Source organism: Cervus elaphus, chromosome 27 (assembly GCF_910594005.1).
Source record: "Cervus elaphus chromosome 27, mCerEla1.1, whole genome shotgun sequence".
NCBI lineage: Eukaryota > Metazoa > Chordata > Mammalia > Artiodactyla > Cervidae > Cervus > Cervus elaphus.
This window is the reverse complement of record NC_057841.1, coordinates 44,794,291-44,816,847: the sequence shown is the minus strand read 5'-3', so window position 1 is coordinate 44,816,847 and position 22,557 is coordinate 44,794,291. Positions and strand designations below refer to the sequence as shown.

Genomic DNA, 22,557 nt, shown 5'->3' with positions numbered 1-22,557 from the left:
GTCCAAGACCATTTATCAAGACTCACGATAAGGCTGTGATAATTAAATCGGAGGAGTATAGGTGTGACGATGACTAAGCAGGCTGGTAAAACAGAACCGAGAGCCCTAGAAACACACCTGTGCACCAGGGCACGTGACCTAGGACTGAGATGGAGAGACTGCAGAGGGGAGAGAACGAACTTTACAACCAGCAGTCCTGAGACACCTGGACGTCTACATAGGAGAACCTAAGCAGCATGTACAAAATCAAGGCCAAGTGACTTAAGGACAGAGGGGAAAACAAAACTGCAAAGCTTTTCAAAGGTAATCAACACAGGGACTATCTTCTTGATCTTAGGGGTGTGGAAAGATTTCTTAAATGACTCATCCTCCCTCCACCCTCCATGCCAAAAAAAGTATAAAGGAAAAAAAATTGAATAATTCTCTTAGGTAGGAATTACAGACTTCCGATGATGTAAAAATATAAAGACAGTGAAAATATAAGACATAAACTTGAAGAAGATATTTCAGCATATACTATCAAAGATAGATAACAGATAGATAGACAAATGTTGTTAACACTCGTGTCCAAGTCTTTGCGACCCCATGGACTATAGACCCCGCCGGCTCCTCTGTCCATTAGATTCTCCAGACAAGAAAACTGAAGTGGGTTGCCATTCCCTTCTCCAGGGGATCTTCCCAACCCAGGAATGGAACCCATGTCTTCTGATTCGGTGGATTCTTTACCCCTGAGCCAGCACATGCTATGAATAAGTAAGATTAAGGCAAACATCCCAACAGAAAAGAATGGCAAAGACTTGAACAGGCTCTTCACACAAGGAGAAATCTCAATGGCCAATAAACAAAAACATGCCGACCTGGCTGGTAACTGGGGAAAAGCAAACTGAAATTCTTATCAGCTCTCTCTCCTCGCCCTGGCGTCTTACAGCACCAAGGGCAGAAAGCACCAGGTGTCTCCTGCACAGCCTGTGTCCCCTTTGGAGAACCCTGGTGCTACCTCGGTAAAACTGAGCTCATGACCCAGCAATTAGGCCCTCACACACTCGAGCCCAGAGGAATGCTTACACTTGGCACTAAGAGACGTGCAAGAATATTCAAGAAGTACTGTTCACAGTAACAACAAGCCAGAAATCACGCAAATACCCACCACTGCAGGATGGGGACTCAGTTCAAACAGAACCATGTGCTGGAAACGGGCAAAGTACAGTTAACTTTTGTCAGGAATCTCCCAGGGTGAGAGACAAGACATCATCTAAGACACATAGATTATTTCATTTGTGCAAAGTTCAAAAGCAGGCAAGCCTGAGCCTATTGTTTAGAAAGGTAAACAAGGGCAGCAAAGTACAAAGGAAAAAGCGATGGCTACCGCAGAAGTCAGCAGCAGAGACTTGTGCAGGGAGAGAAGGGGATGTGACTGGAGAACTCGTAGGTTCAGAACTGTTCATTTTGTTCTTTAAAATTCATATGATCCTTTAAGATACAGGCAAATGTTTTGTAGACTCTTCATTAAGTTGTTGCTGTTGTTCAGCCTCTAAGTCCTGTCGGATTCTGCAACCCCAGGGACTGCAGCCCGCCAGGCTTCCATGTCCTTCACTGTCTCCCGGAGTTTGTTCAAACTCATGTCCATCAAGTTGGTGATGCCATCCAACCATCTCCTCCTCTGCCGCTCCCTCCTCCCGTCTCTTCATTAAGAGTACTTTATAACTGAAATGGAAAGCAGTCCCAGACCATTGTCTGGGAAGGACAATCATCAGTCCCTTCCTCCTGCTTGGATGAGGGATGCAGGCTTGGCCCCCACACAGCACAGAAAATCGTGCATCTCAGGGCTCAGAGCACACGCTGTAACAGGGCAGACTCTACGCCTCCTTACCTCACGTAAGGAAAATGCTGGGTCCGTTGATTTCATTCACTCATTTACTTGTTTGTTTGTATTGCACCTTGAGGCTTGCGGAATCTTGGTTCCTCGACCAGGGATTGAACCCAGGGCGGTGAAAATTCAGAGTCTTAACTAATGGACTGCCAGGGAATTCCCTGGGTGGGTTTTAAAACTTGCAGCATATTTCCACATCTTGTACAGTAGCGGTTTTTGACTACTGTACTGGGTTTTGTACTGGTTCACTGGCTTTTGTGCTTTTCGGTATTTGGAATAAATTGGATTTTTATTACCCAACATCTAAAGTCCTATCATTTGGTCTGTATAATTTTAAAGAAACACTTAGACCATTTTTGGCCCACTGTGAAGACTGGAATGAGCTTTAAAGTCACATGTAAGAAGTGAAAGCAATTTGTGTATTCTTAGTCAAAAATATGTATTTCCAAATATATTTCTCATCTGTTAAAGCCCTTGACTTTCTCCCCAAACTTGAAATCACTGGTGCCTGGTGACTTCTGATGGGGCTGGTGTGTGTTTCGGGCAGCTGCATGGGGGGTTGAGCCTGCACCATCCAGCCCTCAGCCCAGGCCCTCGGTCTGGCTGTTACCCAGGAAACTGCAGGAACCTTAGTGGCCCCCATGCCTGCCCTGAGGCTGGCAGGTAAGCTCCCCAGCTTTAGTTACTGGAGACTCCACGAAGCTCTGTGTTGAGAAGCTGTGGCCACAGAGGCTCAGGAGAAGACAGAGTCGTGACTGATAGACAATGGAGCCCCGGGTATGAGACCCAAGCAGGAGGCAGGACCCCACGCGCATCAACCCAAACACTCCACATACTTGTAAGCTGTTTACAGACTGTCCATGTACCACCCACCATCTTCTCCCCATTCCCAAGCGCAGACCTGACAAAGGCCCCCATGACACCTGTCAAAGGCCCTCCCTCGTGCATGCCTCTGTCCACTGTCTTCCCTTCCCAGAACCGCCTCCTACCCGGCTCTTCCTGAACAGCCCAGTGTGCGACACGTGGCATCCACGAGCCTTCCCCAACACCTCCGTGACTGTGGGCTCACCTGTTCCCGAATCCCTTTGTCCTCCCTGCACCCGAACGTGGAACTTTATTAACATAGTTTTTATTGCCCACTAGGCACTTTCCCCCTCTCCCACCATGTGGCCCTCTTGGCTCCCCAAACAAAGGAAAGAGCTCTAAGGAGACACTTTCTTCTCTTTCCATGTACTTCCCAGAGGGCCTCCAGTGGGCTGAGTCGAGTCAGGGAGTTAATCCCAATTCAATTCCAGGGCACTTTCAAACTATGCCAGGCATAGCTCAGCACAAGGATTAAAAGGCTTACACAACCAACCAAAATCTGTTAGTGAGCCTGGTTCCCCCTAAACACACACACACACACACACACACACACACACACCCCAAATCTATATACGCTCCTTCTCCAATCCCCAGTGAAAACCAAACTGTAGTCTCTGGCAATTACAGAAGAAGCCAAGTAATTTAGATTAAAGTAAAAGAAGGTCAAGCTCTAAATAAGGTCTCGAGTGTATACTTGGCTAATGCCCCAGAAAAGTCGTACCAGCAGGCGGAATCCGGAGCAGCTGGACTGGCTGACCAAGAACTCGACTCCGCTGCCATGGACAGGAATCAACAGCAGGTGCCCGCTAGGTTCACAGGCCTATCACTTACCAGACTATTTCTGTCCAGAGGGAGAAAGTTTATCCTTCGGGCAAGGACCAGTCCACCAGGCTTCCCCCTCCAGGCTTTCCTAAATGGGAGTTTTTATATAGTTCCCCTGTTGTTCTTTTGTACAGCATGTGTGTGCATGGGGGGGGGGGGGGGGGGGGGGTGGTTAAATTCATTCTTTGGCTCAGTGTGTTTACAAAGCTTTAGTTCATCGTATACAATATATATAATATGCAGGTATGTGCACATATACATATGCACACACACACCACTGCCTAAGACTTACTTAATTTTTTTTAATCTAAATCCAGTTTTTGGTGAATTGAAACTTTTACTGGAGTAGTTGTGGATTCACCCGTAGTTACAAGAAATAATGCGAGCGTCCTTATACACGTTGCTCTGTTTTCCCAAACGGCACCATTTTGCAAAACTGTAAGATCACCCAGAATCCTGACACCCACACTCCATCTCGTTCAGATTCCCCTGGTTTTACTGGTGCTCCTCTGTATGAATTAAGCTCTACACAGTTTTATCACCCGTGTGGATTTGCGTGTCCCCCCACCCCGCCCACAGAGAGGAGACAGTTCCAGCATCACAAGGATGTCCATGAGGCCCTTCCTCCTCCCACCCCCCACAGTCATCCCGACCATAACTGCTAATCCCCCTCTGTTTCAAAAATGGCTTCACTCCCCAAACATTATACAAGTAGAATCATACACCATGAAATACTGGCTTTACTCACTCAGCTGTATTTCCCTGCAGGTTCGTCCAGGTGGCTTGCATCTGTTCTGTTTCTTTACATTGCTGAGAAGTATTGCACAGTGTGACTTCCCTGCTGTGTCCACTGAAGGACAGGTGGACTGATTCTGCCCCTAACAAGGCTTCTGTGAACACTCACGTGCTGGTTTTCTCTGAACCCACATTTTCATTTCTCTGGGATAAATGCCCCAAGAGTGTGATTGCTAAACACACAATGATTTCATGCTTGGTTTTAAAAGAAATTGCCCAACTGTCTTCCAGAGTTTTATATTCATGTAAATCACGTCCCAATCACATCCTCTTCCTTGGCCACAAATGCTGTGTTATGAAGTGGGGCAATCCTTCCACGGCAATTTAGAAACAGATAGAGCTTCAGGCCAGGATCTTTCTAGAGACCAAAAATGGAACAAACCAAATACCAGAGCTAAAGGCACCTCTGTTTTTTCACCATGTGGATACCAGTGAAAACTGAAAGTGTTAGTCACTTAGTCATGTCCAACTGTCTGCGACCCCATGGACTATAACCCACCAGGCTCCTCTGTCCACGGAATTCTCCAGACAAGAATACTGGATCGGGTTACCCTGTCCTCCTCCAGGGGATCTTCCCGACCCAGGGATCGAATCCGAGTCTCCTGCATTGCAGGTGGATTCTTTACTGTCTGAGCCATGAGTACCCTGCAACAAATTCCACTCTTTGCTGAAATTAATTTCAATTGGGTTTCAATTCTCTGTAATCAAGAGTCCTAACTTCATTCACATTTAAATCATTTTTTGCTTAAACTGTCACCCATCAGTTCCCCCACGATCTTTAAGGCTTAGTTCACGGAAAGTCACACCTTTACCACAATCCGTGGTGTCGGCTAACAGAGGCTTTCTCTCAGCAGAGCCCACCTCCTTCCAACAACAGAAGTGAAAGCCATTCGGCTGGGCATTCTAGATGATCAGGCTGTCTCGGGATTACAGTAAAGAAGGCAAAGACCTAAACTAAGTCTAGAGAGTTTAAAGATTTGTACCCTGAAAAACAAACAACTAAGTGGTGGTTATGGGTGTGATTACAAACCAACCTGATGCAATGTGATATAAAGCTTTTGAAATCCCAAAGAAACAGAGCAACCTGGCAGAGACTACCTTCAGGGTTTCCACAAGGTCTGTTTTCATCATTCATCACGCTTTGGTTTCATCATGTCTGGATTAGCAAAACCTGAAGCGTGGGTCGTGGTCTTTATGAAAATCAAGTACTTGCACTGCTGAGAATTAAATTAACCAGGGGAGGGAGACAATGCAAATTCACCGTTTCCTTTTTTATTTCAGTTTTATTTAGTAAAAATAGTTTGCTTTTCAGGCTAGATAAAGCCACCATCACAGCTCTCATCTACATAGTCTGGGTTCCTACAAATCTTCCTCCAGCAGACGTTCAATATCCAAATAATGTTAATTTTAAACTACAGCCTTGCCTTAATATGAGTAAGATGAAGCTACAGGACTGAAACAATGTTGTTCGTGATTTTTCAGAAAAGAAAAAACATATGTGTATACACACACATACACACATACACATGCTTTAGGGTCCTATTTTCCTATCTGCTCTTTACTCACAATGACTGCCCAGAAATAGCCAAGGCAGATATTCCACTCTCTCTGGGGGAAGCCAAAGTGTTCACACATGAGGCACCAAATTCAGATCTTGGAACAAAACAGTGAGCTCATACTGACCCGGCCACATCCTTTAAATTAAAGTCTAGAAAGAAAACGAACAGGACGTTATGGAAAATGTGAAGAATTCTAACACTCCTTCCCATATGAAAATGTTACTAAAATGGTAATGGTAGTAATAATGACAAAAACAACAGAAAAGGTAACAATAAACAATAATAAGGGAATTCCCCGGTGGACCACAGGTTAGGACCCCAAGCTTCCACTGCTAGGTCCAGGTTCCATCCCTCGTTGGGGAACTAAGATCCTGCAAGCCTCTTGGCGAGGCAAAATAAAATAAATTAATTTATTTATTTAAAAAAATAATGAAACCATTTAGCCCAAAGACACGTAGAGTCAGGATTGTAACTGTGCTCTGTACAGGAGACTTGATGGTAATATTCATGAGTGAGTGCTCCCTCATATTTGCATTTCAAAATTATTTCCCCTCAATTCTACTCTGCTTGAATAGATAACACCTTGACAACCACAAATGGATGACATGGGTTAAATGATGACAGAACAGACTTAACTACATGGGTATGACAGCGTTTCAAGCACAGACATTCAAGGTGGAAGACATGAGCCCCACACACATCTTTTAAATTCCTCTCACCTGATGTCTGAGAGATCGCACTTGTTCCCAGCGATGGCCATCACGATGTTTTCTGGACCATGTTCTTTCAGCTCTTTCACCCATTTCTTCAAGGTATGAAATGAATCCTAAACCAAAAGTGTAGTCAGCCTTGGGAAAGACCCATCAACGTAATATCTCAACCACATAGAAATACAAACCCAATATAATCCACTGAAGAAAAATATTTTCAGGGGGCACACACACAGAGATGAACATACTACCCCAATCTTGGCACAAAATTTAGTATTAGCTAAGTTTTATTCACACAGGCTGTAAAAGGTTCCTTTTCTAAAACATAAACTTGATGAAGTTAAGATAATCATGTTAGTAATTTCCTTCTACAAATAATATTAATTTTAAATTACAGCCTTGCCTTAACATGAATAAGATGAAGCTACAGGACTGAAACAATGTTGTTCATGATTTATCAGAAAAGCAAAAACATATATATATATTTTTTTTTTTCCGCAAAAAAGGTGGGACATGACTTAGTGACTAAACAACAACAATAACCAAAGATGCAAAACTGAAAAATACTTTTCCTTTTCTTAAAAAAATTAAACATTCTGGAGAACAGTATTAGCAGGCATGACCTTACCCCTACGAACAATCAGTTTTAAAAATGAATGATGACTGTTCTTTAATTTAGCAAATATATTTGAAAGGCTTCGCTACATATTGTTGTTGTTCAGTTGCTCAGTCGTGTCTGACTCTTTGCGACCCTATGGACTGTGGCCCACCAGGCTCTTCTGTCCATGGGATTCTCCAGGTAAGAATACTTGTGTGGGTTCCCATCTCCTTCTCCACTTGCTGTATATAGACAAGATAAACTCAGCATTTAGTGTTCATTCCCAGCAACCGCCATTGCACCATACTGTGCAACCTCATCCCAGGCTCCAGGCAGAACTTAGGCAGTGAAGTCCCTGCTTCGGTTTTTCTAGAACAGAGAGAGGCCATAAATGGCAGCAAAGTTCTAAAGGGGGCATTCCTACCTGCTTGGTAATGTCGTACACTATGACAGCTGCCGCAGATCCACGATAGTACATGGGGGCCAGTGAATGGAACTGATGAGGAACAAGGGACAGTTTTAGGCCAAAGTAAGCATATTTTATACAATCCCACATCACCATAAAATTGTCGTCCTACATCAGCCCCATAGGATGCCTGGATTCGCCCCCTAGGACTTCCCCAGGACTCAGATAATACATTTTCCTCCACCACAGCTCATACCCTTGTGGTTCACAGACCATGAAACTCACTCTTAGGCCTGACCAAAAGTAAACGTTATTATCAGTGTGGCTATCCTAGGAATTTTCTTTTCTTTACTGCTGTTTGTTTATCTGATATGATGAACCAGGACAATCTCATTAGGATGATACAACAATAAGAAAGATGTCTACTAAGGACACAGATCACACAATCTGGGGCCAGCCTCTAGGGCGGAACGCTGCAGCTGGGGCACCTCGGCCTCTGCCCTCGGGGCTGGGCAATTCCTGCAAATTCTCAACAAATGGTGAGAGAGATGATGAGCTTCGCTCCAAACGTGAACAGAGCAATCATCCATCGCTGGTCACCAGAACCACTTATCCCCAAGTAAGATAGATACCTATCCTGGGGACACCACAGATTTTATGTCTATTTTGAAGAATATACCTTTAAACATATTTGAATATATTTGAAGAATACATCACGGAGGAGTTTTGAAAGACAATGAGAAAAAGATAACAGCTCAATAGAAAAATGAACAAAGGATATAGATAGATAGATGAATCACAGAGGAAGAGTTATAAATTGCCAATAAATATTTTAAAACATGTTCAATGATAATAAAAGAAATGAAAACAAAACCAATGATGAGCTATTTATTAAGTATTAAAAAAGACATCGTAACTGGAGTTGGTGTGGCTTTGGGGAGGGAGGCACTCACTCATCCACAGCAATGTATTTAAAGACGTGACTACCAAGGGACTTCCCTGGTGGTCCAGGGGCTAAGACTTCGCCCTCCCAATTCAGGGGGCCCAGATTCGAGCCCTGGTCAGGGAACTAGATCCCACATGCCGCAACTAGGGACTCAGCACACCACAACGAAAATCCTGTAACCTACAACTAAGACCCAGCGCAGCCAAGTAAATGAATAAATAAATAAATATTTAAAGGAGAAAAAAATAAAAAGAACTGCTTACAGAAAGTCAGACAGAGAAAGGCAAGCATCTTATGATAATACTTATATGTGAAATCTCAAAAAATAATACAAATGAACTTCTTACAAAACATGAACTGACTCACTGACATAGAAAACAAACTTATGGTTACCAAAGAGGAAAGCTAGGAGGAATAAATTAGGAGTTTTGGATTAACATATACATACCGTGCATGCATGCTAAGTTGTTTCAGTCATGTCTGACTCTTTGTGACCCTATGGACTGTAGCTTGCCAGGGTCCCCCTGTCCATGTGATTCTCTAGGCAAGAATACTGGAGTGGGTCACCATTTCCTCCTCCAGGGGCTTTTCCCAACCCAGAGATCACACCTGCATCTCTTCTGTCTCCTGCATTGGCAGATGGATTCTTTACCACTAGCGCCACCTGGGAAGCCCCATATGCACACTACTATACATAAAACAGTCGATTCAGAGGGATATGTGCTTGCTAAGTCACTTCAGTCATGTCTGACTCTTTTCGACCCTATGGACCATAGTCTGCCAGGTTCCTCTGTCCATGGGATTTTCCAGCAAGAATATTGGAGTGGGTTGCCATCTCCTACTCCAGGGGATCTTCCCAACCCAGGGATCAAACCCATGTCTCTTATATGGATTTATATATATGTATAAAAATCACTTTGCTGTATACCGAAAGTAACATAACACTGTAAATCTCCAATATGAGATAAAAATCAAATTTAAAATAATAAAAATAAAAGCAGCCATATTTACTAGAGAGTTGGGGTGGGGGGTAGCAGGGAGCGGAGGAAGGACGGACATTTTCCTGGCAAACAATAAAACCATCACTCGTTTACTTCCTGCGCAATGCTTTTCACTGAACCAACACTGGCCAAGTTGAAATGATCCTATCTGGAAACTGGATGCATGTCCAGCCCCGAGGTTCCCCTCTACTGCAGGATGCTAGCACGGCCTCACCAGAGTGTACAAGGAAGCAGGTCCCTGTCCCAGCCTCTGGCCCTCGGGCGAGTCTCCACTCCATGAGAAGCTGCCCTGCACCCGTGTGGTTTTCAGAAGGGGGCACGTGTTACATGGAGCTCAGGATGGACACAGGAGTTCCTGGCAGGAGGGCCCTGGCTACTGACCGTGACTCACTGAGGACAGAGCTTTCCATCAGCACTGACTACCCAGCTCAGACCTCAAACATCTATTTTTAGTCCATTTTTTGGCAACTCACTCCAGATGCAGAAACCAAAATCAGAATTCCTGCCATAAAGGAGGAAAAAGCCATGTGTTTGCTAGACATTCCTGCTTTGCTAATGGAAAGGAATAAAGTGTCCCTGCAATCCAATTACATAAAATGCCCATTTTTCCGAAACAGCTTCCATCTAAGAAAAGTCCACTTAAACACCTGAAGGAGGAGAGGCAGTACCAAATGTACATCTCGAAATTCGAGACACTTGCGAACTCAGACACAAACTGTGGATCTTCTAAAATAGTTCTCAGCAGTAACGCCATGAAGTGAATCTGGAAGAGTCACTGGTCTACAGGTCTCATGAATTATTGATTACAGCTTTCTATATAATGCATTACTTGCTCTTTCCTTCCTCCAAATGGAATCATTTTGAAATAAATCCGGGGGTGAAGCCACTTCAACTTTATTGCCGGGGACTTGGGGGTTTTAATGAGCTAAAGTTCGAGTCTCAGTTCTAAAACCCAGTAACGCATTGACCAAAGGATGTTTGTGGAGGACAGAAAGATGAATCACCTCTTGCCTACAATGTGTATACTTCCCCCACAAATATAAAACAAAAGCACCACAAACAGCCTCAGTATTCAACATGACATCATTCCATTTCCATGAGGCCGGAGTTAAGACTGATGAAACACTTGAGTAAAAGATTCTTCTAGAAACAAAGTGCACAATCACAGGAGGTTGACAAAACTTATCAAAACAACTCACCTTGAAAGGTTATTTAAAAATCAGCACTGCTGCTACTGCTGTTAAGTCACTTCAGTCGTGTCCGACTCTGTGCGATCCCGTCCCTGGGATTCTCCAGACAAGAACACTGGAGTGGATTGCCATTTCCTTCTCCAATGCATAAAAGTGAAAAGTGAAAGTGAAGTCGCTCAGTCATGTCCGACTCTTCGAGACCCCATGGACTGCAGCCTACCAGGCTCCTCCGTCCATGGGATTTTCCAGGCAAGAGTACTGGAGTGGGGTGCCACTGCCTTCTCCGAAAAATCAGCACAATAGAGGCCAATTCGAAATCCCTTCCTCCCTAACTATATCTAGAATGCCACGTTAAAAGAGTTCAGATAACTTTCAGGTGACATTTAACCATTTAGAAGAAGCACAGGGCGCTGCGAACAATGTGTTCGCTCGAAAGAAGTGACTGTCTATGTCCGTGTGTGTGTGACTGTGTTGTAATTGCTGGATGTCTATAGGGTGAGGGCAAGGGATTGCCCTCCTCTGAGTGTGTTAGACCCTCAGCTTTCACAGGTGCCGCCCACTTCCAGCAACCAGCAGAGGGATACATGGGCATGGCCTTTCTGGAAAGCATCTGGACAATGTATTTGCAAAGGCTTACCTACAAGTCCACTGGCAGAGGAATGGATTAAGAAGATGTGGTGTATATATATGGGCTTCCCAAGTGGCACTAGTGGTAAAGAATCCACCAGCCAATGCAGGAGACTAAGGGATGAAGGTTTGATCCCTGGGGTACACAATGGAATATTACTCAGCTATTAAAAAAAGAACAAAATAATACCATCTGCAGCAACATGGATGGACCCAGAGTTTATCACACTGAGTGAAGCAGGTCAGACATAGAAAGACAAATACCATATGATATCACTTATATGTGGAATCTAATTTTTTAAAAAGATACAAATGAACTGACTTACAAAACAGACTTACAGATATCGATAACAAACTTGCGATTACCTAAGAGTAAATGTGAAGGAGAGGGATAAATCAGAAGCTTGGGATAAACACACGAACACTACTATATATAAAATAGATAGCCAACAAGGACCTACTGTATAGCACAAGGAACAGTATTCAGTATTCTGTGATAAGCTACATGAGAAAAGAATCTAAAAACGAATGAATATAACTGAATCATGTTGCGATACACCTAAAACTAACACTGCATTATAAATCAACAACTCCAATAAAATTAAAATTTAAAAAAAAGTCTTGAAACATTCCTTCACTTTGACTCAACAGTTTCACTTCTGAAGGGGGTGATCAGAGGTGGCCTCAAAGAAACCATAATTAGTTGGTTTAACTGCTGGAATACTGGGCAGCAATTAAACTCAAGTTTCTGAAAAATATGAAACGGCATAGAAGGCAAGATGGCTCAGTATTTCCCAAGGAGGGGTGTCCTGCAGAACCCTGTGCCCTCGAAGTGCTTTTTGGAGAGAAAGGTTTCTTGGCCAAGTAAGTTTCAGGAACCACTACATACTAAAACTTTCAAACCTTGTATTGGAGACGATTCTTGAGAGTCCCCTGGACAGCAAGGAGATCAAACCAGTCAATCCTAAAGGAAACCAACCATGAATATTCATTGGAAGGACTGATGGTAAAGCTGAAGCTTCAATTCTTTGGCCACCTGATGTGAAGAGCCGACTCATTGGAAAAGACCCTGATGATGGGAAAGATTGAAGGCAGGAGGAGAAGGGACAACAGAGGATGAGATGGTTGGATGGCATCACCGACTCAATGGACGTGAGTTTGAGCAAATTCCAGGAGACAGTGAAGGACAGGGAAGCCTGGCATGCTGCAGTCCATGGGGTTGCAAAGAGTTGGACACAACTTAGCAACTGAACAACAACATATTATAATGCTTCCCTGGAGTTCACAAAGTATTATTGGTACATGAAAGGCTCTGAAATTTTCTATAGAAAAAAAACTTACTTATTTTGCTTTTACTCAGAATTCTCTATTTTCTACCTTTATTCAAGTAATATTTCTTAACATCTAGGGACCTAGTGAGTATCTTGAGAACCACTTTAGGGGCACAGGGTGAAGAGATCTTGACTCAAGACAGGGTGCTGACCTGTACCTGGCTCAGTACCAGTCTGGGTTGGGGTGGGGGTGGGTGGGTGGTGACAGCTAAGGTTTTCCCAGCTCTGTGAGGACACTCATGGTCAAGGTCAGACAGACTGTGGATGGAACACTCACCCTGCTCTTGCCTCAGCTGCACCACAAGGCTCCCTTCATCCCATCCCACCGCATCCTGCGTGTGCACGCACACACACACAGTCAGCGCACAGTGGAAAGTACCATTCCAGGAAACCCAGTCCTTTAGACCACCCAGTCGACTTCGGGCAAAATTCCTTACACGCAGGTTTGTGGCATCATAAATTCCACAGCAGCAATGTTCTGCGTGTCAAGAAGGAGCAGTGATGGAAAATACACGAAGTTTCCTAAAAAGGACCAACCCCAGCTGGGCTCTGCCTCCCCAATGAGAATCACCCCAGCCGAGAGCACTGGCATTGGGCCCGCGAGCTGCAGGGCTTGGTTTTCTGAGGATCTCAGAGAGCGCTGGTCCCTTGTGAGATGCTTTCACATAGCAGGGGCCAGCGCCAGTCTGTCCTGGGGTGGGGGCGGGGGCAGCACACAAGCAGAAATCCTCCGCCTCCCCCAGAATGCCAGGGCAGTGGGCAGTCTGGGGCAGAAGCCAGAACATGCCCCGAGGTCCCTCAGGATTCAAACAAAGGGGGAAGAGGGAGAAGGGCATTCCTGACATTCCCGACATTCCCAGCTGGCAGAGGCTGAATGGAAAAACCATCACTGAATGTACTTTCTGTGCCATTCAGAAGAAGGTTTCTGAGTTTTACACAGACCCTCTCTCTGCACAGAAAGCAGAGGCCTATTTAATATGTCTACTCAGATGTCCTAAAAACCCAATAATAGATACATAAAGTTGAATAGAAAAACCTATCAAAATGGCTATTTCTGAAAAACGCCATTACAGGCAAACCCATCACTTGTTTTTCACGTTTCCTGAAAGAACTCTTTTAAAATGTTAACTGTATACATTATTTTTGCAATGAAAGGGGATTTTTCCCCCTTCACTTTCTTTTTTTCTTTTAATGTGCCAATGCCAAAGGATTTCCTCAGCATTCAGGAATCACATCCACAGAGCTCACCCCTCCTCCATTCACACCTTTTCTCAGCTGCCAACTCCACCCAGAACCTTCTGTGACCCCCTGTTTGGGCAGCAGCAGGAACTCAACAAAATTTCAGCAACGAAAGAGCCAATAACCCTGTGTGGATGGGCAGGCTAGATGGTGGTGGTGGTGGGGTGTCCCATTGTACAGATGAGAAAATCAAGGCTCAGGATGATTAAGCAAACTGCCCACAGACATACAGCTCTTAAAAGTCCTTAAATGTAGGTCTTCTGACCCCAAATCCCACTCTTTTTCCACTATTCAGTTTCTTCTCTGAAATGGAGCATCACTTTCAGAGGTGTAATGAAGACACGGGCTGGCACTAACTTTACTCATTCATTCAACACCCATCTACTGGACATCTGGTACATGACAGGGCCGTTCTAAGCGATGGGGACAGAGGGTCAGCAGGTAGGACAATAGTCCTCCAAGATGTCCACAGCTTCACCCTTGGACCTGTGACCTGTGACAGCACAGGGTGGCCGGAGGCAGGCAGCTGGTCCTGGGAAGGGAGGTTACACCGGGCTACCAGGTGGGGGCAGTGGTATCACGCAGTGTCTTCCACACGTGTCCTCTCAGATGGAAGAGGGAGGCGGGGGAGTCAGAGAAGTTTGAAGATGCTCTGCTTTGAAGATGGATGAATGGGCCACAAGGCGAAGACTGTGGGCTGACTCTTCTCAGAGCCTCCAAAAATAAACCTGCCAGCCCACGCTCCAGACCTGGGAGGGTGTGAACCCAGGTTGTTATAAGGCACTATATGTGTGTTAAGGACTTCCCTGGTAGCCTGCAATGAGGGAGACCCGGGTTCGATCCCTGGGTGAGGAAGATCCTCTGGAGAAGGAAATGGCAACTCACTCCGGTACTCTTGCCTGGAAAATCCCATGGACGGAGGAGCGTGGTAGGCTACAGTCCATGGGGTCACAAAGAGTCAGACACAACTGAGCGACTTCACTTCACATGTGCGTTACAACAGCCACAGGAAACAGAGACGGTGAAGACGACTACAAATCCCTGTCCTTCAGAAGCACTCACTCTCCTCAGAGTGGACGGAGGAGGTGGCTCCTTCAGAGGGGCTACTCTGAAGATTAAGCTCCCGCTCAGAGGACACGCCTTTGTCCCCATAACAGGACCTACAGGGGCTCACAGACATGCTTTTCCATGCTACACAAAGTCTGTACTTCCTTGTCTAACTTCCTTGTTAGGAATGACATTTATTGCTTGTATTTTAACCAGACGTATGAAATCAGCTGTGTAAAAGGAAAAGAGGGAAAGCAGGGAGGAGAGAAGGCCGACCAGGTAAAGGGCATCTCAGGTTCTTAACAAGCACAACCCCAGCCAGGCCCCAAAGTCCTGCCTCCCGCCCCACCACCTGGGCTCTCTGCCCCAGGTCCCCTGAGAGTCACAGGAGGAGACTGGCCTTTAGCCAAGAGGTGCAGACCCTGCCTCACAATGGGAAGTCACTTATGGCATCATGTGGATGCATGCTAAGTCGCTTCAGTCGTGTTCGACTCATGGACTGTAGCCCACCAGGCTCCTCTGTGCATGGGATTCTCCAGGCAAGAATACTGAGTGGGTTTCCATGCCCTCCTCCAGGGGATCTTCGTGACCCAGGGATTGAACCCACATCTCTTACGTCTCCTGCACTGGCAGGTGGATTCTTTACCACTAGCGCCACCTGGGAAGACCTTATGGCATCACAACCCAGACTAAAAACAGAAAAAGCCCTAGAAGCCAAGAGTCTTCATCCAGAGGAGCTGCATGAGTCCCCAGGAAGGGGAGATGCTCTCTGGGGGGCAGAGGGTCTGTGGTGGTGGGGAGGATGCCAGAGGAAGGGGCTGGGTCCCTTCAAACCAGCTCAGGGTTGAAACCCTCCCACCCCACCGCTGCTCCTGAGTCCCCACTCCCTGCCCCCTCCCTGTTCCCAGAGTTCCCATCCCACCCACCAAGGGCAGAGACTTTGCAGTGTTTCCTGAAGGACTTACTGGATTTATTTTTTTCAGTACACGGACGTGTCTTTCCTCTTTCTCTCCTGTTGGCAACATTCTGATACCCCGCAGGGCAATTCTGCACCTAAAATCTTATTTTCCTAAATGACGCTAACACCCCCACACAGAACAAACCCTGGCAGCCAGGTCGGTGAGCAGCTAGTTCTGCCCCAGCCCAAACACCACTGTCACGCTCTTCCTCAGTTTCTGTCGCCAGGCCTCTGCCCCTCTGGGTGACTTTTCACAAAAAGGTGACTTGAGGCTCCTGGGCCCCATCGACAGTTGCTACTCTCATTTAACAGCACATCTGCGGGCCTCTGAGCCATCAGCTTCACACACAACCTTCACCCACTTTTCCTTTCTGAGAGCCTTCTTGTGGGGGTGGGGAGCAATGGAGGGAGGGCATAGTTCCCTAATTCAGACCTCAGTCCACACTGTGGAAGCACTGTTCTCTAAGAAGGGGCGTTGCATGGACCCTACCTCCTTCCACTGAAGGCAGAACCCCCCCATGGAAGTCCGTGAGAAGGTGCTGAGGGTGAAGCCCCCCGCCCTCCAGCAGCGCTGGAGCTGGCCTCTCTCTCCAGGGGCTGTAGGGCAAGCTGGGGAGAAAACAAAGAGCAGCTCATTCAGAACTTGTAAGAGGCCTCTTTCTTCAAGGACGCCTGAAGGTCAAACTTTCCTCTGACTTTAGCCACAGCCTATGAATAGTGAACCACTTTCCTGACCACGAACTCCAGGGCCCTAAGAAAGAAGGAAACGGAGCAGAAGTTTCTTTTGATGTTTGTAAAGAGCCTGAACTTGACCTTGAACTTGCTGTTTTCGATTCTCTTTTCCTACCCAAGGACCCATTCAGACCCGATATTGAGGCCACGGCTTTCTCAGCTGCATGCTAGCATCTATGATCCCATTACCTAAGCTTCCAGGTTATGGGAGATGGGAGGAAACGAGCCCAAGGAGGGGAATGAGCAGGCTTGCCAGGCGGCTCAGCAAGTAAAGAACCCGCCTGCAATGCAGGAGACTCGGGTTCTATCCCCAGGTGAGGAAGATCCCCTGGAGAAGAGAATGGCTACCCACTCCAGTATTCTTGCCTGGAGAATCCCATGGACAGAGGAGCCTGGAGGGCTATAGTCCATGGGGTCACAAAGAGTAGGATACAACTTAGCAACTAAATAACAAGCCCACTAGGAAAGATAGACAACTACAATGATGACTCTAACCCAATGAAACAAAAGAATAAGATGATGTTCATTTTTTTCCCCAGGTCAGATTCTTAAAATAATGCTGCTCTGATGGATCAGACCAGGAGAAGGAAGCCTGACATTTTCCCAGGATGCTGACATATTTAATAGAGTTATTCTATAGATTGTGGTTGTGTTTTAAAGCAGTCACAGAAAGATTTGGAAGTATACATCTAGAAAGGTAAATCTCACATTGTGACATTCAGTAGCAATGAAGATACATCGGTCCCCAGGTGAAATGAAAGAACAAAGGAGGAAATCATAGGAAACTCAGAAGGAAGCAATGAGTTGACACCCTGGCACAGAAGTCTCATTTCCCCTCACAAATCCCGACAATGGGAGCTGGGACAACAGAGCTCAGCAGATAAATTCCCTTCTCTCCCTAGGGCTCTCTCGGAGCTCCAGTCCCTGAGAGCATCCTGCTAGAGGCTCTGCTGACCTACCGCTGCCCCTCCTCACCCGTCAGCATGAAGTAGAAACCAACAGGAAAACCCCTGCGAACAGGACAGGACGGACACCCCAGAAGCTGCCTCCGAGCCCCAACAGGGCACTCTTCTCTTGAAACACCCCCCTGGGGAGCAGCGCACTCAATTCACAAATCTCAAAACAGTAAGCTTTTAAAAAATTGGATTCAACAATCAACTGGAAATGGTTACATTTTTTTAACCATTATTTTTACAGAGGCACTTGATGGATTACCATTCGCCACTGCAAGAATCGGAGGATGTCCATCATATAGGACTGAATTAAAAGCAAAATACGACATGTCAAGAATGAATGCGCTCTAATACACAGACAAAACTCCAGTTGGAAAAGAAACATGCACCCCTATGTTCATAGCATCACTATTCCCAACAGCCAAGACATGGAAACAACCTAAGTGTCCATCAACAGAGGAACAGATAAAGAAAATGCAGTAGTTATATATTGTGGAATATTACTCGGCCATAAAAAAGAATGAAACAATGCCACCTGCAGCTATATGGATGAACCTAGAGATTATCATACTAAGTGAAGTAAGTCAGACAGAGAAAGACAAATATCATATGCTATCACTTATGTGTGAAATCTAAAACATGACACAAGTAAGCTTATCTATGAAACAGACTCACAGACACAGAGCACAGATTTGTAGTAACCAAGAGGGGCAGAGGGCTGAAGACGGATGATGGACTGGGAGTCTGGGATTAGCAGATGCAAGCTATTTCACACAGGATGGATAAACAACAAGGTCCTACTGTACAGCACAGGGAACTATATTCAATATCCTATGATAAATCATAATGGAAAAGAAAATGGAAAGAATATATATCTGTGTGTGTATAACTGAGCCACGTTGCTATACAACAGAAATTAACACAACACTGTAAATCAACTACACTTCAATAAAATTTACGACAAACAAAAAAGAATGAATGCACTCTTCTATAAGAAGAGGAGACCAGGATCCTTTTACATCTTCAGCGCTCAGAGGGAAAAATCATCCTTGGAGAGTACGAATCTGTGCCACATCTAGTGTAGACTCAGCACCATGGTAAGTAGGACATTGACAGGAGTGCTGTGTGTGCCAGGCAGACGCAGACATGGTCCCACTTTGAGGAATCATCACATGCAGAGCACCGGGCTGAGCAGTTAAATCTGTCTTGATACGGTCAACTCATAAATCCAAAGAGATTGGGTTTAGCATTGTGAAAACTAAGGAGAACAGCAGTAGATTTCTACAATGATGAGGGAAAATAAAATGCATTGGACTCCAACGATTAATGAGAGAACTGACCGCAATCCACACCAGCAACAGCAGGGAATTTATTTTTAGCTCAAACATGAGGCAACGTCATTACAAGCACCATTAAGTCCAGCACGAAGCTGCCAAAACGACTGAAAAACTGCCATCACTGGAGCGAGAGCAGGCTGCATGGAGGGACGAGACAAGGTCAGCCCGGGGGTAACACACCAAGCTGTCGAGGGCCAGAGGGATCCACAGCCACGAGGTCAGGTGGACTCTGTCCACTCACGCTCCACAAACCTGGATTCACCACCCAAACCCAAGCCCTCTTTCCTGGAGTATAAGAAGAAGCCCTAATACGAGGTTTATGCTTTTCAAATTATAGACACAGTGATATAATCACAGGCATGTACAACCTGAGAGATAAATTTTAGAAAAGTAATTAGAATAATTAAAAATACAGGCCTATGAAAGAAATGTTATGGTGACTTTGCTTTGAAATGCTAAGTGGGCCAGACTCCAAACTCTGATAGTCACGTTAGAGCCAAATTTCACCCAAAGTAGTTGATCTCATGACTATTAGAATAGGTCAGTCAGTATCAAGAGCCCTGCTTCAATCACACAGAAATCTCCCTCTAGGGACACTTCAACACAAGTGAAAATGGCAGGTTATAAAGAATCAGGATCCCATTGATAAGAAATAATCACACACACACAGTGAGCTATCTGGAGAATGGCCACCTAATGTCAACAGTAGAAATATCTGGGCCATGGGATTTGGGATAATTTTAATTGTGTGGTTTTGTGTGATTTTTTTCCATCAAAACAGAACTATCAGTCACAGGATCCAGACTGCTGGATTCAAATTTCTGCTTTATACCTTCTTAGCTGTGTGGTCTTGACCAGGTTACTCAACCTCTCTGAGTCTGGGTGACCTCGCCTGTAAATGGTGACAGACAGTCCCCAGCCGAGTGCCATGAGTGGGCCACACACATTAGTGCACAGAAGGCCCTGAGCACAAGGCTGGGGCACAGCCTAGAGGACATGCAGCGGCAGGAGGAGCCGCAACGCTGCCTCTGTGTAAAACTGACTTACGACACTCGGGAAGAGCCGCTGCAGGGGCTTCCCTGGTGGCTCAGTGGTAGAGAATCTGCCTGCCAATGCAGGAGACACAGCTACGACCCCTGGTCCAGGAAGATCCCACATGCCGCCGAGCAACGAAGCCTGCGGGCCATAACTATTGAGCCTGTGCTCCAAAGCCTAGGAGCTGCAACAAGAGAAGCCACTGCAATAAGATGCCAGTGCACCACAAGTAAAGAGTAGCCCCTGCTCACTGCAACCAGAGAAAAGCCCATGAGCACAGCAAGGAACACTCAGAACAGCCAAAAATAAATAAATAAATTTATTTTTAAAAGGCAGCTGCATAAGCAACTGTTTCATGAGCAAGAGCAAAATGGGGAAGAAGAAAACCTCTTTGCTTAAGGAAAAAACCCCCAACTCCAAAAACAGAAATCTAGCTGATCGCTACAAGAGAACATACAGGGACATAGAGAAGAGACCCCTATGCTGTCACTTCCCTTGGACTCCAGCCCCCTAATTTTGGGAGTGGGTATGGCCCACGGTCAGAGAGAAAGAGGGGCCCCAGGTAGCGGCTTCCTGTGTGCTAATCTGAGTTCTCAATTCCACAGAGAAGTAGCAGATGTTCTAACGAGGGTAGGTAGCATTTGAGGCCAGAAGATTCATCCTCATTAAAGGAAAGGAAACCTCGGAGACAGCTTTATCTACAAACACTGGAATGTTCATTTTAAGAGGGGATTTATAGAAAATGAAATTCGTATACACACACACTTGCTGTGTGAGGAGCTGATAATGAAAACAATGGATTATCCTGAGTCCTGGATTCTCCTGTGAGAGGGAGACGGTTGACAGAATCGAGGGTGGTGAAGGCTGTGAAGAGGCTTCCCTGGTAGCGCAGTGTTTAAAGAACTCGCCTGCCAATGCAGGAGACATGGGTTCAGTCCCTGGGTTGGGAAGATCCTCTGGAGAAGGAAACGGCAACCCACTTCAGGATGCTTGTCTGGGAAATCCCATGGACAGAGGAGACTGACAGGCTACAGTCTATGGGGTCCCAAAGACAACTGGGCACCTGAACACACACAGCAAGGGCTGTGGAAAAGAAGGGAGCGAGTTGGGGTGGGGAGTGAGGAAGTGCCAACATTCTAAATGGGGTGGGCAGCGATGGTGACATCTGAGCTGGGAACAGACCAGGGCAAGTTCAACCTGTCTTACTCTGCGACAACCAGCTCTGGGGCCAGTTTTGATTGGTTAAGAGAAGGTACTGGTGAGCCCTGTGTTCACCCATCCAGGCCACTCCTCTCAACTCTGATAACATATGCCCTAGTTATTACACACATTCCCTGCTCAAGACAGTCTGTAGGTATCTATTACTTCACGTTTTAAAATCTAGAGATGTGAGCTTCTTGAGTTATCATCTCCATAAATATTTTCAGGAAATAAAAAGAATTAGGAATCAGAGATGGGAGGAGATAGTGAAGGACAGGGAAACCTGGCATGCTGCAGTCCAGGGGGCATCACAACGAGTTGGACACAACTTAGCGACTGAACAACAACAACAGGAATAAGAGAGCCGTCATCCATTGTTCCTGGCAACCCAGCACCCATTCCCCCGTTTCCCAGGATGAGAACCCAGACTTCAGGGAACAAAGCCTGTCCAGCTCCTAGACCACCAGGCTCCGGTGGAACTGAGGCAGCCACCTCCAGGGGCATGTGCACTCCCCAGCCCCGCCAGCAGGGGCGCCACATCCCCTGGGCTCAGACCAGGTAGAGGAGGAGCCCCCAGGGCAGGCCTGGGAAGAGCTGCTCTATTTCTGAGGTTGCTGATGGCCAGGGGGTCCGCCTAAAAAGAGGTCAATTTCAAGGTCAGCAAGCAAAGAACATGGAATAGAGTTGGGCAGCTTTGCCGGCATATTGGCAGGGATGGGATTCGGCCCCTTCCTGTTCCTCATGCCTAAAGAGCGCGTTTCCTTTCCTGCTTAACTCATTTGAAGCTGGGTTTCTATCACTAGTCACCAAGACTTGCCAGATACAAAGAAACCAGTGCTGTTTGGCATCGTTTCCCCAGGAAGCCAGCAGCAGCGTGTCCTTACCCGTTCCTGACCAGCAGTATCCCAGATGAGGAACTTGTGAAGTTCATTTCCACAAGGCACAGTTTTGGTCATAAAAGACGCCCTGAAAAAGAGAAGCGACATTGGCACATTACTGATCACCCCTGCGACCTTCACGAAGACTCCTGTGATGGCGGGGCCTTGGCATCTCCATCGGCTCTCCTCTAGGGGCCATGGAGAGGAAAGAGGACCTGTTACCCCAAAGAAGAAATCCCATCTCTTCTGTTAGTCCAACAGGGTGCTTGGGTGGGAGGAGGCAAAAAGTGTATTCGGAACACTGTGTTTCAAAACACTTATCTTCAACAGTCCTAACACATTAGATGTCTGAAATCAGGACAGAAAACCTTATATTTTAAAAATGTATCATCACCACAATTAAGAGTGAAAACAGCGGCTGTATCCAGGCACATGAGAATGTGGGCCTTGCAGAGGTGT

The 22,557-nt window shown here is 45.9% G+C and overlaps 1 protein-coding gene across 1 annotated transcript in view; it reads right to left on the bottom strand.

The window, feature by feature from the left end:
* Positions 1 to 22,557, bottom strand: part of RAB31 (RAB31, member RAS oncogene family) — an 81,270-nt gene that overhangs the window by 22,961 nt on the left and 35,752 nt on the right. Inside the window, exons 3-5 of the mRNA XM_043888751.1 lie at positions 22,105 to 22,186; positions 7,643 to 7,714; positions 6,630 to 6,736 (exon numbers count right to left, since the gene is read on the bottom strand). Coding sequence (XP_043744686.1) covers positions 6,630 to 6,736; positions 7,643 to 7,714; positions 22,105 to 22,186 — 261 coding nt within the window. The remainder of the gene's footprint in view (positions 1 to 6,629; positions 6,737 to 7,642; positions 7,715 to 22,104; positions 22,187 to 22,557) is intronic.